General features: G+C 40.5%; 1 protein-coding gene across 1 annotated transcript; it reads right to left on the minus strand.

Annotated features, from left to right (window-relative positions):
- Window positions 1-658: 658 nt before the first annotated feature.
- On the minus strand, window positions 659-12,335 carry RWDD1 (RWD domain containing 1). The gene is made up of 7 exons (XM_074819283.1): window positions 12,175-12,335; window positions 10,275-10,340; window positions 8,935-9,065; window positions 7,842-7,985; window positions 6,690-6,822; window positions 4,904-4,966; window positions 659-3,137 (listed from the first exon to the last, which is right to left on the minus strand). The coding sequence occupies exons 1-7, from the start codon at window positions 12,245-12,247 to the stop codon at window positions 3,025-3,027; spliced, it is 723 nt and encodes a 240-aa protein (XP_074675384.1). The 5' UTR covers window positions 12,248-12,335; the 3' UTR covers window positions 659-3,024.
- Window positions 12,336-15,334: the final 2,999 nt, after the last annotated feature.

Below are 15,334 nucleotides of genomic sequence, written 5' to 3' on the forward strand. Positions count from 1 at the left end.
AAAAACTGGAGGTAGCCTGATGTTTATAAATCTCCTAGTAGAAAGACTGAAGTTGGTTCTCCTCCCAGGAAATGTACTTCAAGCTCTCCATTTTTGGCCAAAATATGAAGGGAGGCAAAAAAAACCCCAACCAAACACCCCCCACACCCCCCCACACCCCCCCCCCCCATTTACAACCCTTGGGTTTTGTCTGCTTTAAGGCAGACCATAATGCAATCATAACTTGGATGCAAAATCCTAGGCTTTGCAGCACGCCTGAGATTGCACTCCTACAGCATCTTGATGTGGTGGGCACCATCCTCTGAATTTTAATTGAGGTCAGGCACCAACTATTCAAACAGCTCAGCATAATCAAACTAAATTGGCTCTGGTCGCAGTACAGTTTGCAACTCATAACAATCTCCCTACATGCATTACAAGTGTACGCTTTGGACTTAGAGAGTTAAAAGTAAGATACAAGCAAGGTTGTCAGCAGCATGATTTTGAATTACTAAAATTCCATCAAAGTTTATTGATGGAATCTCATTACATTAATATGAATTAGACTTCAATCTAATCCAAAGTGCGTAAATAAACTTTAAATACCTAAACTCCTTCCAACAAAAACCCCTTATCTCAGCCCATTTCAGCAAACTAAAACACACAAACATAGCCAAGCTTAACTCTCAAATTCCCTTTTATTTCACAGATGTTAATTGCTAACAAAGCTAAACAAATCTGAAGTTCAGATTGAGTCACTGAAACTTGTTGCAAGGACTTGGAGGAATGGACTTTACGCAATTTTTTGTCACTTCAACCCTTATTATTTCCTCTGCTTTGAAATATAACATGTAGCAGTGAAAACACATTTTCACATTTTAACTTGTTTGACATTGTTTTAACATTTTTAAGCTATACAGCCTCTGCATGAAAACCAATAAATATATTAGTGTGAAAACAGACTAGAAAATCTCATTAATCTAGAAATACCATTATCAAGAAACTTTTTTTCATACATCGATGATTCTTGTTAGTGACCCACTTGGAAAATTTTCTCAGATTACCAAATTTTGCCGACTACATAGCATTCTTGGATTCAGTCCAGATTTAAAGAGAACTAATTCACTCCTCCTAAGAAAAAAACACCAGTTTTAAAGATACATAGCTGAAAAGAGAAAGCAGCCTTAGGAGTAAATGTTTTTTATGCAGCTGAATTGAGACATAACCAGAAGCAAATTAAGTTCAGTGCTGAAGAGCAAATTAAAGCATCCTAGCAATTACACAGGAAGCTGAATGTAGTCACTACGAAGCTTTTAGTCCAACCGTATCTTTGGAAAAGTCAGATTTAGTATCACATTAGCTCACAATTTTTTAATATATTTGGTAACTCTGCTGGAACACAGATCCTGCTTATTGCTTTGAAACATACAACGTCATCATTGAAACCTAGATGCTTGTCTAGAGTTCACAGTAGCCAAAATTAAAAAGATCAAATAGAGGACAGTAGGAACAAAGGCACATGGTTAATTTATAAAAGTATTTACAGGGTACTTGAACATTTATTTCTATCTACTAGAAACTCATTCATTTTTAATACAAAAAGACTACTGAAACACATTAAAGGAAATCATCCCAAGCAGATGTTCTCGAGTGATATGAGCAGAGAATCTTATACACCATTAAATTATTTCCGGAATTAAATTTCTCATTTTGAACATGGAATTTCCAAATATTAAAGTTCATAGATTTATTATTTCTCTAAGCACTGTGACACTTTAGTGCAACCCTCTTCAAAGGCTGAAGCTGGCACAGTTAAGGCAGTCTACTAACAGTATTTCAAAATTCAGCACACAGTGTTTAATCATTGAGGTGCCTGGTGGTTCTCCAGAGCTGTCTTTTGAAACCTTCATCCATACCGTCATCCTTCTAGCTGAAGCAGCCTCAAACACAGCATGTCTAAACACCACAGTTCTCGCAGTGTTTTGGGTTTTTTTGGAGGTGGGAAGTGAGGAGTTGTCTAACATCAAGCTGTAACCTCCATAAGCAACTCTGCAGGCTGGTCAACATCCCCGAGTTGATGTGTAGCTTTACTGTATGTTGTGCTAACCTTTATAGGCTGCCAACAGGTGCTTCTAAAACAACATCCATTACATTCAAACCTATAAGCACTCTGTAAATCCTGGTACTGTAATCTGCACTTCACTGATACGTCTTTTGACACAGTCTGTTGCCAAAAGCAAATTAATTTTCCTAGGGTGGTGGGTTTCTTTTCCCCCCATGGAAGTTCATTGATGCACAAGTTCAAAAAAAACCCCCCACAACCCTCTCTGAACAAATCAACCAAACTTTTTAAGAGGACTTCATCTCATTCTGATTTTTTCCCTACAAACTTGAACTAGTCATTTTGAAACTATGATCCTCAACTACAGCAAAAGATTTTACTCTAGTAGTATGGAAATGTTTTCCATTAAACTTTAACAAGTCTATGCCTTCTTAAAAGGTGACTAGTGCTGCCTATCTACAGCTGATAGGCTGGGGCACCAGAATTGACTCGAAGTGTTATAAAATTCCACAGAAGAAAAAACAAAACAAGAAACCCCGCCCTGCATAGTACGTGATCCCTTCTATTCACCAAAGCTGCCCCTGTATAATATCCCAGGTGGAAGATAGCAGAACAGCTGCTCAGCCTTCGGATGCAATGCGTTTAGCACTTGCTGTAACATCTTTCCATTTTGCTCGTTGTCACATCTCTTCAAGGTATATTACAGAAGTGGGAAGGAAAAAAATAAGAGAAAATAGAATAGCATTTTCAGACAGATAACTATTCATCAAATTTTTAATTTGTAATATTAAAGTAAATTTATTTACGATGAAAGTCATCAGAAGACCATTCTCCTGGATTTAAAATATTTTGGTTTTTTTCTTTGGAAAAAAAGAAAAAAGAAAAAATACACATTACTAAAACCACAGATGCTGTGGCTTTCCTGCCTGCCCCTCTCTCCTTACATATGTCCATACTGATGACAGAGCCAGTTCAAAAAAAGTCTAATCACTATCTAAATTAACAGGGTTGTAGTCAGGGTCATCCTCTTCATCCTCCAACTCTAAATCATCCATTTCTTGGAATAAAGATTCATCAACCTCCACGCTGTTACCAGCTGCAAAGAACAGAAAAATTATTTATTTTCATCCAAGCAGAAAAACATCTGAACAACAAAATACACAACACTTTTTCATATTCATTCTTCAATGTAGGTAGGTAGCTGTGAACTTACTTGGCTTTTTATATATCAAATAGATATGGAAAAGGAAATGTCACATTTTATCTTTTTACAACTAAAATGAAGCTTTTTTTCCTCATACCAAAACCGAGTCAACAAAAACGTCACACAGGACTTCAGAACCCATTGGGAGAATGAAATTAACATTTATAGTTTCCAGAAGAGATACTTTCTCCCAGGTGTCAAAGTAGGAGCTCAGGACCTCACAGCTGGAATAGTTACAACTATCATAGCCACAGAAACACACATGTTTTATTTAAAAAAAATCCCTTACACACCACTTATATGCCTACATACATACATTTGCTTTCAGATTTAAATTTTAAAAGCAAGATGAAGCTCTGCATGCTTTCACATTTTCTTCTGAAAGAGATGCTGCTGACCTAAGGATGAAACTTGAGGACTACTATTTTATTTGTGTGTATCAGCAGTGACATCTCCTGGCCACTGAATAAGGTTCTATTCTTTCACCGGATTTTTTAAGAGCCTTTCTTTAGAACTGCTTCCATCTAAACGATAATGCCATTACCCTGTTTAAGCTGTGAAAATTAGTATTACTTATTACACAGTATTGTAATATTAAACTGCAGTTAGTAACCTGCTGCATTTATGATAGAATGCAAACAGCAATAAGAACAGGAGTTTTTAATCACTGATAGCAACAGGATTAAAAATTAATACATTAATCCCAAATCATCTGGGCACAGAGCCCAAATACAGAGGTCTGTTCCTCCCTCGAGACAGCCAAATGTTCTGTCAACAACCCATCTTCACTTTAGGCATTTTGGAGTAAGGTTAAATTATGCCTCTAACTAAACGAAACTCAACTCATCCATTACTGCCATCTCAAGTTCATGCTCACTAATATTCATAAAGAACTTTTTTATTTTTAAACTATTACTTGCAGAGAAAATTCTTGACTCTCTTCTGCATGTGTTTTGCAATATCAGTAGATAATGCAGCTACATTAAAGAATTGCCTTAACTTAAACAATTTTTTTAAACTAGGATACTAAAAAGCAGTACAGAAAATTAAACAGATATGTGACTGTAAGTAGATTTACTTGATTTCTCTCCAACAGAGAGAAGCCTCCACAGGCTTACAAAATTTTCAGCTGGCACCAGGTCAGGTATTTTTGGCAAGATAATAGACAAATCTGGACAAAACCACAAAGAACTGGGTTGCACAGAGGCAAACAGCATTTAATTTGACCTGCAAGATGTTTACCATTGGTGTTGAGGTTCAGAGAGAAGGAAACAGAACTTCAAGATCTGTGCCTGAAGTCAGAGTTAAGAAGGCTGCTATTAGAAAAAGAGAAAAAGCAGAGTTTGGTTGTGGGTTTTTTTGTTTTGCTTGGCTTTGATTTTGCTTCCAGTCCAAATACTTGATTAGAAGCAACAAAAATAAGATCAACTCGAGGTCAAAACTGCAAATAAATATGCTTTAGCATCCTGAAAATGTTTTGTTTGTTTAAAATCACTTCTGTTCAATCTACAAAACAGTAATTCTTAGAAAGTTCTTCTCATGTGTAAGTGATGCTGAGGTAAGATGTTAAGTCAGAAATATAATACAGATTTTGCTTCGGAATTTTGACCTATTTTAAGCCACTGTCTTTCAGTTGTGGAAACAAAAAGGAAATTTACCTTCTTCCAAGAACTGGATGTCAGAGGTGTCGAGGTTGTGATCCATTTCAAACAGCTGTTTACCTAGAAATAAAAAACAACATATAAGCAGGTAGATTTCTGAAGTAATTATCAACCTAAGGCAACAATAGTTAGCATGTGTATTTTAGGCTTTTTGAGCAGTCTTTTTTTTTTTTTTAAGCTGCTCATTTCTGTAAGTTCCGCATTCTGATTTTTTGACTATTGATTCAGGATTCTTCCACACCAACAGGCTTCCTCCTCTTACATGTGAAATGGGTTGCTGTTTCTTACAGTCACTTCAATGTTACTAAGGATTCAGTAGTGGGGGGTGGGAAAATCTACACCATACTGCCCCACAGGCTTTGCTCAGTTCTTATTGCTTTAGTCCTCATCTTGCATTTCACAAGAAATTCTCTGTGGGAACTGGAAGGGAAATTAGCTGCCTCCTCCATATTTTTCCATATATCCTCCCCATTCAAAAAGCAACTTGGATCTACACATAAATCCCCAGCTCCTACACACACACATCTGTGAAGGAAACATCACACAAGGCAAAGTGAAGCCTTTCTAATTGGGAGGTAGGGGAAAAGCTCAGGACTCTTTCCACATAAACTACCCATCTTCCATCTATACTTGCGTTGCTTATGCAAGCTTCTGCTGACAAGACTGGTTGGTGTTCATACTAAAACATTTAAGATGCCTTTTTCTTCTACTGGGGTTACACTCATGACATCTGAGAATAAGCCTAATTTTAGTTTATAAACTAGACTACATTGTCTAGAGGAAGACAGACACACTATGCTAACAATAACTTTAAGAACAGGAAAACTAGAAGAAGCCTGATTTCTACTACCTCATCTTTGCAGATTCCCAAATGCATTCCCTTCAGAGGGGAATCAAGCATGTTCCCTGCCCTGTACAGCTTTTCAAGAAACTTATTACCATTAAAATTTCCATCTCTCCGTCAGATTTCATCAAAACTAGCCAAAAGTTTCAAAAGCCTTCAGAAGGGAGGAGAAAAGATAACAGTGATACAGCATGATCGTTTTCTCAGGTAATCAGGTTAAAAAGTAGATCCAACATCTCAGGAGAACCAGTCCAAAGTTAAGCCATGGGGAGTGTGAAGGAGGATGCCCAAGATCTAATTCTTACCTACAGGTTCTCATAAGAAAAGTAATTCCTCCACATTTTGCCCACTGGATACAGAGTTTGCTTTCTGCTGGACAAAGTGATCTGCAAAATACAGGGCCCAGAACCACTGCTATGACAAGCTCTTCCCCAAAACATGAGAGCCATTCTCACTAGTTATTGTAAGCTTGCCATATGCAGCAGCCAGCCTGTGTTGCTTCAGTCTAACAACAGCATCCCAAACTCCCACATACGCTGGAATAATCTGAAGTCACTGTATGATCCAGTGCAATAAAGGCCAAATTGATAAACTGTCCCATGTAGATTTTCTGTTGCTTAACAAACCCCAAGTATTTCTGCCAGAACAATGCTTGTCAGTAGAGGTCCCATTTGTATACTGTCTGGCACAAAACCGAAGCAGCTTAAACACACAGTTTGGGAACCTTAGTGACTTCAACAGAAATCCTGAATCTATTAGCTTTGTATTTAGCCCAAAATCAGCACTCAGAAAGACTTCATGTGACATGGAGGACAATAATCAAACACTGCATTAAGAGTTTATTTATTACCATCATCTTTCAGTGTAAAAATTACTTTTAGGCTTGCTGTTATAGTCAGGTAACATTGCAAAAACTTCAGGACCAGTTTTAAATCATACCGCTTAATTTATTTTTGCCTGCTTGTTCTTCTTCTTTCATCTTTTTCCTTTTTATTTCTAGGAGTTCTGCATCAAACTTTGCTTTCCAATTTAAGAAATTCTCAATGGTAACAGGAGTGCCATGAAAACGTTGCTGAAAGAACAGAAAACAAGGCTGCAAACACAACTTGCAAAGCTAGCAGTGAAGGTGAGTGTTCTCTTAGTTATTTAAATTACAACATCACAGAAGCACTGCTTGCTGTGAAGTATTCTGAGAAATTAATTCTAACCCTGAATATACAAAGAACACGTTCTTACTGGTTTTTGTCATGGGACTCTCCCTTCAGAGTGCTGTACTGAGGTAGAAATTCTTATGGAAAAACCCTGTGTACTACTTTTGGACCTACACTGCAATAGTTAGCAACACACCACTTATCCATAAGTAGGAGCACTTCTTATCAACTCTTAAGTGCAATCTACACTGAAATGTTTTCCATTAAAATGCATTAACCCTTCTATCTTGTTGAGACAGAAAAAAGAATTATTTTCTTCCAGCTATTTTTCTGCCATTTTCAGACATACTGAACCTTCCAAGTCCCATCGTCCTCTAGCTATTTCTGAGGAAGAAAGTGAAGACGCAGTAGTTGGACTTAACCACAGCACACTCCATGAATGGAAAAACTATTTCATAGTGGCTGGTAGAAAGGACATGTGCAGGGAGGACAAACCTGTTTTGAAGACTGGTCCCACTGCTTCCACCCTACCCACTCAGTCTACCAAAGAAGAGATACTTCCTCAGACCATGCAGCCTGTGTGCAGCATGCCATATTCTACCCATTTTTGCTCCCCATCCCCTCTTGCCTCTTCAAGAAAAAAACTGGCTACAGCAACTTTGATTTCATTGGGGAAAAATCCCTGCCTCTGCATTAGGAAGTAATGCTAGAAGGGATTGTGAACATGCAACATGTCTCTGAAAAGACTGCTTTAGAAAATAGGGAAAAAAAAAAATCGCTTAAGTGCACTACAGAATCTTCTAGTCCTTAAGTTTTAATTGTATCAACTTTGGGATAGATGTTCCTCTCCCACTGTAACTGAGAATTGCTCCTGCATCAAACCCAGTTAAACAGTTAAAAAAAGCAAGGAATTTTTAGTTGAAAACATTATTTTACGTACTTTCTCTTCTTCTTCTGCTTCTCTTTCTTTCTGTTTCTTTTCCTCTTCTCTTCGTGTTTTTATTTGATCCACTATTTCATTTAATTTTTCCTGTACTGCTGAGACTAGAGTGAAGATCATTACCATTCCTAAATTTTCTTCTGCCTACAACACAAAGAAGGCAACTTCAAACAGGAGAACCTCCAAGCTTTAGCAACTGAATGCTTAAGTATGTTTAGAAAGCAGTAGGCTGTAGAAATGCAGATAAAGAACTCTGCACCAGTCTCAAGAGCTCACTGTAAAATTCAAGTCAATTGGCCAGTTAATCCAGTTAAGTTACCCCTCCCCAAATGGGTGTGCAGCAAAACACCAATGTTGAACACCTGTGTTCAGGCTATCAACATCTGGAAGATGAGGAATGAAAAAGCTTTCCAGATGTCTGTCTTCCAGACACCTGGAAAGCTTTTTCATGAATAAAACAAAACCTACAGTATGAATACAACTCCAGAATTTGAGTATCATAAATCATAAGAGACAACAGTCACTCAGGACATCTCTCCGAAATGGCTTATTCTTGAAAAGAAAGAATTACTACTGAAGGTATTATGGCAATTTTAAGGCAGGGAGTTCTTGTCAAGAATTCCAGAAACCAAGGAAGTGTTTCCCTCTCATTCCTTAACAATGCACTCTCACTGATCCCAAAAGTTGAAGAGATCCCTCCCCACATAGTTACGTTATTTAAAAGAATCACAAATCAATGTAGCATTTTTTAATCTTTCCAAATAAAATTAAAGTGATTTATTTCCACAAATACTATATATATACGGTTAAAACAAATTCACCGTAAGCTAGAACTGCAAGAGAGGGGAAGCCCTAATGGACTGCCATTTCATTATCACACCTGTGCACATTGAATTAGCCCTGTATTTTACCTCATTAACATAATTTACCTCCACAATATTCACCCAACTCAAATCTCAAAGTCAGTCCCTACAGTATGGAATAGGTTTCAAATCAGTAGCACATATGTCAGAAAACAACTGATGTGGAAGAGAAATTCTGGCTAAAGTGTGGAGTGGTATCAAGCAGAATTGAGATATTCTATTTTCCTTACCTGTTGTTCTAGTAGTTTTATTATGTCTGTGACATCATTATCGTCAAGATTCTCCTGTGAGACAATTTCATAAAGTGGAGTTTCATCAGGATATTTTTCTCTATAGGTAAATTTAAGGGTTGTTTGGACAGCTACAAGATAAAAACACATATTCTTATGGTGATAACTCTATATAATGCATCAGCAGCCTAAAGATTTTAAAATATAAACTATTATTACTTTAAAGGAACAGTCACCTTACACAGATGTTAAAACTATATGAACAGATTTAAGTGCAAGAGTTCTGAGAAATTAAGACGAAGTTTAACCTTACATAAACTGTCACAGGCTATTAATGTCTGAAAGGTCTTTACAAAGACTGGAAAACTTTCTGTGGTACGGTGGGTACTACAGCAGTAATCTTTTTTCCCCCCTCACATACCACTTAAAGCTGGAGAAAATGAGGAAGAGTCCTAACAACAGATCTAGAGAGAACCTCAGTATATCAATGCTTTAAATTCTGTGTGTCTGGCTGGAGTATCAACCTCTGTGTTGGGTACCAGGCTCCACATAAATCATATGACAAGGACACAATGTCCAGTAGAAGTTACTAAGCAGAGAACTGCCTAAGGAGAACGCATTCAACCTGAAGGCACCCAGAGCTAGGATAATATGGAAACAAGGCAAAAGAGAATCTGGTTCCTTTCATGCATCCCGCCAGAGTGCCAGGTAGAAGTCTTCCTTGAGTTCCAGACTCTCAGTCCTGGCAGCCCAGCAGACTCTTCAACACAGACACGTGCTCTGAGCAGGACTCACGCCTTTAAAGCTGAAGGAGACAGTACCAGTTTCTTTCTTCTGATACCTTAACCCAGAAGAGCAGCTCTCAAACTTAGTTGGAGCAAGGCTTGCTTACAACAAGCCCATGCAACCACTGATACCCAAGAAATACACAGGGACTTGGGACCCACAGCTTGTTGCTCTGGAACTGCTCCTTAAGGGCTGCATACTCACAATCCACACTCAACTCTCCCATGTGGCTGGTATACGTACAGTTGCTAAAAAAAAAACCCACCTCAACACAGCTGTAAGCTCCTACGGGGATGATGATAACCCATACTTTTTTAAGCTCTGCTACAAAACATTTGAGATGCAGCATGTCAGAAAGTAGTCCTAGTGAGAGCGCTCAACATTTCCGTCAACTAAACACAGATCACCAGAATCCTTGAACTACATTTTCTGAGGAATGTCTGCTGGATCAGGCCCCTAAGAGGACTTAAGTGGAGGTGTATCTAGTCGTTGGTGACAGAACTAGGCTTGCACAGAAACTCATCCTATATATGTTTAAGATACGATCAACTTACTTTCATCATTTTCTCCTGCTTCAGATGTCACAGTGATTGTGAAAGTCGTTGGCTTTTCTGACAATACTGTTCAAAGGAAAAAAAAAAAAGGGACAGAGAAAGATCCATTAAATCAGACAACTATTTCTTCACATCATTAAAACTGAACTTCTCAAGGACTAATTAAGCAAGGAAGCTCTTGATACAGTGTTAAAGGCCTTTCTAGCCTATTAATTTTACCCCTTTTCAATTAACAGCCACTTTCCATATGATGTGATGTTCAGAGTGCTCTTTGAATGAGAGCACTAACATCCAACAACACCAAGAAGTTTATCTTTCGGAAGTTTCACTTTTCAAAAAAGTACAAATCTACCTACCATCAGATGACTTATGTTCATGCACTGAATGTGTGCAGAAAGCTCCCAAAGCTGATTTGCTTTATTGCACTGGACATGTATGATGAATGTTCGGTGCACTCTTGACCCTGGACTCTTTTTACAGTATGTGTGCACCTATTTCTATATTTAGGACAGCTTAATGTAACAAAGGCTTCTTAAAACTAAAAAGGAATAAATGGTGATTTCCTTCAAGAATGTACTACCCAAGTAATGTACTAGAACAAAATTGCACAAATGAGGCAGATAGAAGACAGGCAATGAGTGGGTCTACAGAGATGCACAAAATGTAAGCCCTGTGATCTAAAATTTTACTGACTAGAAACCTCATCGCACAACTGTGGGCTGCAGACCATATCCTCAGATAAGGACTGCTCTGTATCACTGTTATAAACTATGCCCAATCTAGTATATATGCTCTCACTGTATTAATTGAATTTTGCCTAATTGCTAATGTACTACTACTACCACCACCTTTTCTCCTTCCTCTTCTTTTGGGCATAAGAGCATCACACGAATGAACAGTAACTCAGAGTAAGCATCAGAGTAGAGACTATATGAAGGTATATTACTTCTAGGAGTATCAGTGATTCAGCATCCCCAACTACCAGAGACAAATTAATATACCTTTAACACAAAACTGAAGAACCTAAAAGATTTTCAGATTAAAGCAACGGGCAAATGTACTGGCAAATGTTGGTGTGGTGAAGTTACTGCCAAGTAAGATGCTGCAGGACCTCGGGCAGAGTAGATACTGTGCAGGAAGGAAACTGAAAATGCACTTTTTTTTCCACTGTTAAAATTCTTTGGCTGCTGAGCACCACAAATCACGCTGGATTAGCTAGCATGGTTGATACTCTTAATTGTTTGATGGTAACTAAGAAGTCCTAAACTCTGACGAACCAATGTATCCATCATATTAAAGTTTTAGCAATATCACATACTGCGCCTGGAAATTAAAGCTTGCCTTTGTTCCACCATAGATCTGCAACGGAATAAGCCAGATTCTGGCAATGCACTTACAGAGGAACCAGCATCCTTAAGTACCCCAAAACATCCCGTGCCTCATGGTGGCGAGAAGCTGTTCCCAGAGAGAAAAACCGGTCGGCACGCAAGCCCATTCCCCAATTTCCACCTAGGGCCGCGTCCTCTGAAAGGTTTCCCCAAAGAGCATCCTTCCACCAGCCACAACTCAGACGCCGGGCCGGGTGTGCACCCCGGGCCGCTGCACCACGGCGTGAACGGCTGCTGAGGCGGGCATCGCCCACGCCGCCAGCACACACCGACGCCTACCCGCCGTGAAGCGCCGTCAAGCGATTTGAGTTTCCCGCCTAGGGAAGAACAAAAAACCCCCAAAAAACCAACAACAAATATTGAACCCGTGCAGCTAACAGCGCGGAGGCGGCCGCAGGCGCGCGGCGCGGCGCAGGGGGCGGCTGCCGCCCGGCGGGGCCTCCCGCTCCTCCCTCAGACCGGCTCGCCGCGGCCGCGCGGCGGAGCGAGGCGCGGGCCCCGCCGCGGCTCACCCGTGAACGAGTCCGGGTAGATGGACTCCAAGGCCTCCAGCTCGTTGCGCTGCTCCTCGCTGTAGTCGGTCATCGTCGCCCGCCGCCGCCACCAACGGCCATGGGCCCCCCGCGACGCGACCCGACCCCCGCCACTCACCGCCGGCCCGCGCGTGCGCGCTCCTCCTCCGGCATCGGCTAGGCATGCCTAGCGCCGTCCCCCACCCCGCGCGCGCCCGGCCTCGATCGGCGGTGGATGCCTTTGGGCTGAAGGGGAGGAAGGCGGGGAGGCAGGCGGGCGGGTGGCGGCCAGCGCCGCCCTCGGGTGGGGCGGGAGGGCGCGCTCGAGCTGAACGGCAGAAAAGCGGTTTTGAGGGCAGGGAGAGGTTAACTTCGGTTGCCTTCACAAAGAGTGATCGAGTGCGGCGCCCTCTGGTCGTCCATTCCAGTACCTGGTGCTTGGCGCTCAGCTCTGGGGGCAGAACGAGCGGGCTGTGCTGCCCCAGCTGTAGCTGGCGCGTTGGAAGAAGCCCCGTCTTCATCATCTGCGCCACACCTGCCCTGGCTGCCCCCTCCCCGCGCGGGGAGCAGCAGTGTTCTGAATGCGTGAGGTAGTCAGGCTCCATTACTTTGACTTCTGAAGGTGCCTGGGCTCCCACCTAAAGAGGCAGCCTTCGGAGTGACTGTAAAAAGTGCGCTGATGGTTAGGCAGGTATTAGCTATTCGTGATTCTTTAATTGAAAATTTACAGACGGCAGCAAACCGAAGGGGCTTCAAAACTATTGCTCTAGGAATAGCAGAAGGGTGCCATGAAGGCAGCTGAACGCTGTCTCAGCCTGAGACTGGAAGTTCGTTTGAAGCAGCTGGAAAAATGAGTTGGTGGTAACAGTCTGGAGTTAAAAAGCACCTGCAAACTTTCCAGGAAATGTTCACGGTGGTTTCAGAAGTTCCACCGCATAAGTGATAGCATTATTTAAGTACAGGAGTGGTCAAGGCTAGCAACATTGGGAGCTCCCATACTTGGGGGTTACCTGCAAAGATGAATTTAAGACTCTTGAGGGTTAAACAACAGCAAACCCTGATAGGTACTTGGTACACAGAGTAATTTTAAGGTGCATCAGTTTCCTGGGGGTATAGCCAGCACTTTTTCCCTCAGGTGCATTTTACAAGCTCAGAGTTTCCAGAAAACTTTTTCCATGGACAGAATAATCTTCACTTCAAGTGAGCAAACTGCCATTTTAAATTGATTTAGGGTAAGATGACTCAGGTTTTAGCAGGCACAGTTAGACTATTCAGTAACAACCCATTGATTTTTCTGTAATCATGAATTCTTTTGAAAGCTGTGCCTCCACTACCAATCCATGATATGTTTCAGGGAACAGAGGAGTGAAGGAAAATACACCAAATCACCTACAGTACTACAGCTGTATTTAGTACTATTAATTAATAGACACTAACAGGGTGATAGTCTATTTGTATATTGTCAGGCTGACTTCACAATGACAGATAGAGCTAGTACTTCCACTCAGTATTTTAAATTATAAGCTATAAAAGAATGTACAGTGCAAATAGTAACTGGTACAAAATAGCAAAACATGAAGTTTAATTTATAAGTTAGTTTAGCAAGAAGTTAAAAGAACTTGACAGCTCACTCTTAGCTGCAAATATTGCATCATTTTATACTGGTACTATAAAACAAGGGAAGATAGAACAGCTTTGGTGGGCGCCTGGCATCCAGCCAGGGTCAACCTACCACATACGTGAAAGTTTAGGATTCAGATTAAATACATATGTGGGAATTTGTAAGAATTTGTTCACTTATGTAAAATATGCATCATTCTCCAGTTATTCAGCACATACATTGTTTGCATTTGCTGAAGTGCTTGCTTTTGTTCAGAAGTTTAAATCTTCACAACCAAACACTTTTACCAAGATCTGCAATTTAACTTACTTCTGGCTCCTTCATTTTCTAGTAAAATGTACTAAATTATATTCTTTCACTTCAACACTCTGGGGTCATTTATTAACAGCAGATAGCATCATATAATACAGCATATGGCTTTGTAGCACACACCTGTCTGTCCTTGTGTACACAGCAAGGCAGTACAGGAAGCATTAGGAGAAACTATGGTATGCATTTTTTCCCCCGTTAGAAACATCTGCACAGGGAGTTAGAAAGGAGATGAGGTGCAGTAACATCACATCATGCCACACTGAATTAACACAAAAACATCATTAAGCCTTCTTTCACTAAATTCTGTAGTTTTAATCACAGCAATAGTTGTACAACTGTGCCCATAAACAAGTTGTAAGTTTTCCACACGCAAATCAAACCTTACTGCACAGTGAGATTTATTTCCTATCCTGATTTGCTATTTGTACAGCAGGCAAGCACACAAACACCCGAGAGATTTTGAGGTATATCTAGAAGGAATAGGAGGACCAACCTTGCTAGTGCTTTCAGCCAGAATACATTTGAACTCAGTTTTTCATGTGTAAAGTGTTTGTTCATACAGCTGCTACCTGTTGCCCCCCTCCATCCTGTGCCTCTCAGTGGGCATTTTATCTCACTACCAGAATTGAAAGTTTTCTCATCACTGTATCTAGACTCAGCCTTTGTTGCTGAAGTTTCCCCTTATGTTTCTTCTGTGCTGCTGTAGCCACAGACTTAGCTCGTAGTTAGCTCAGTATATTTTATCCACATAATACAATAAAGATGTGGAAGAGGAGAAATAAGGCACTTCTGCTAGGGGTCACTAAGATAAAGCTAGATATCAGCTTTTGCTCTGTACAGAATGGGCTGACTCATAGGATCCAATCAAAGTCTAGATATTAATTTTTAAAGATTTTTTTAATGGGAGGAAGGAAAAAGCATTTGGGAATAGCTTTTCCTCCCAGTACATACTCAACCTTTTAACACAACTATTAGGAAGCAGAAAGCTGCAGCTTGAAAGAGCTCACCCTAATCTAGATGTAGACCATCCCATCCCACAGAAGTCAGACACCATTACGAAAGGCGTCTGCAAGCATGTGCTAAAGGACTACAAGAACAAAATGTACTTGCTCACACACTTTATATATCAATGTAATAAGGCATTAGGAAGTTCTAGAGAGCTCAGGCCTGATGTGGAGCTGGATGTGTTCCTGCTTTTCTGCAAGGTGTCAGCGGGGGCTTGGACCC

This window comes from Strix aluco, chromosome 3, assembly GCF_031877795.1.
Source record: "Strix aluco isolate bStrAlu1 chromosome 3, bStrAlu1.hap1, whole genome shotgun sequence".
NCBI lineage: Eukaryota > Metazoa > Chordata > Aves > Strigiformes > Strigidae > Strix > Strix aluco.

Excerpts from the sequence above, each read along its gene's own strand:
- RWDD1 (XM_074819283.1), bottom strand. The coding sequence starts at position 12,247 with ATGACCGACTACAGCGAGGAGCAGCGCAACGAGCTGGAGGCCTTGGAG. Across the intron at positions 10,341-12,174 it reads CTACCCGGACTCGTTCACGG|TATTGTCAGAAAAGCCAACG; the intron begins GTGAGCCGCGGC and ends TCCTTTGAACAG. Across the intron at positions 4,967-6,689 it reads AGGCAAAAATAAATTAAGCG|GTAAACAGCTGTTTGAAATG; the intron begins GTATGATTTAAA and ends TTTTATTTCTAG.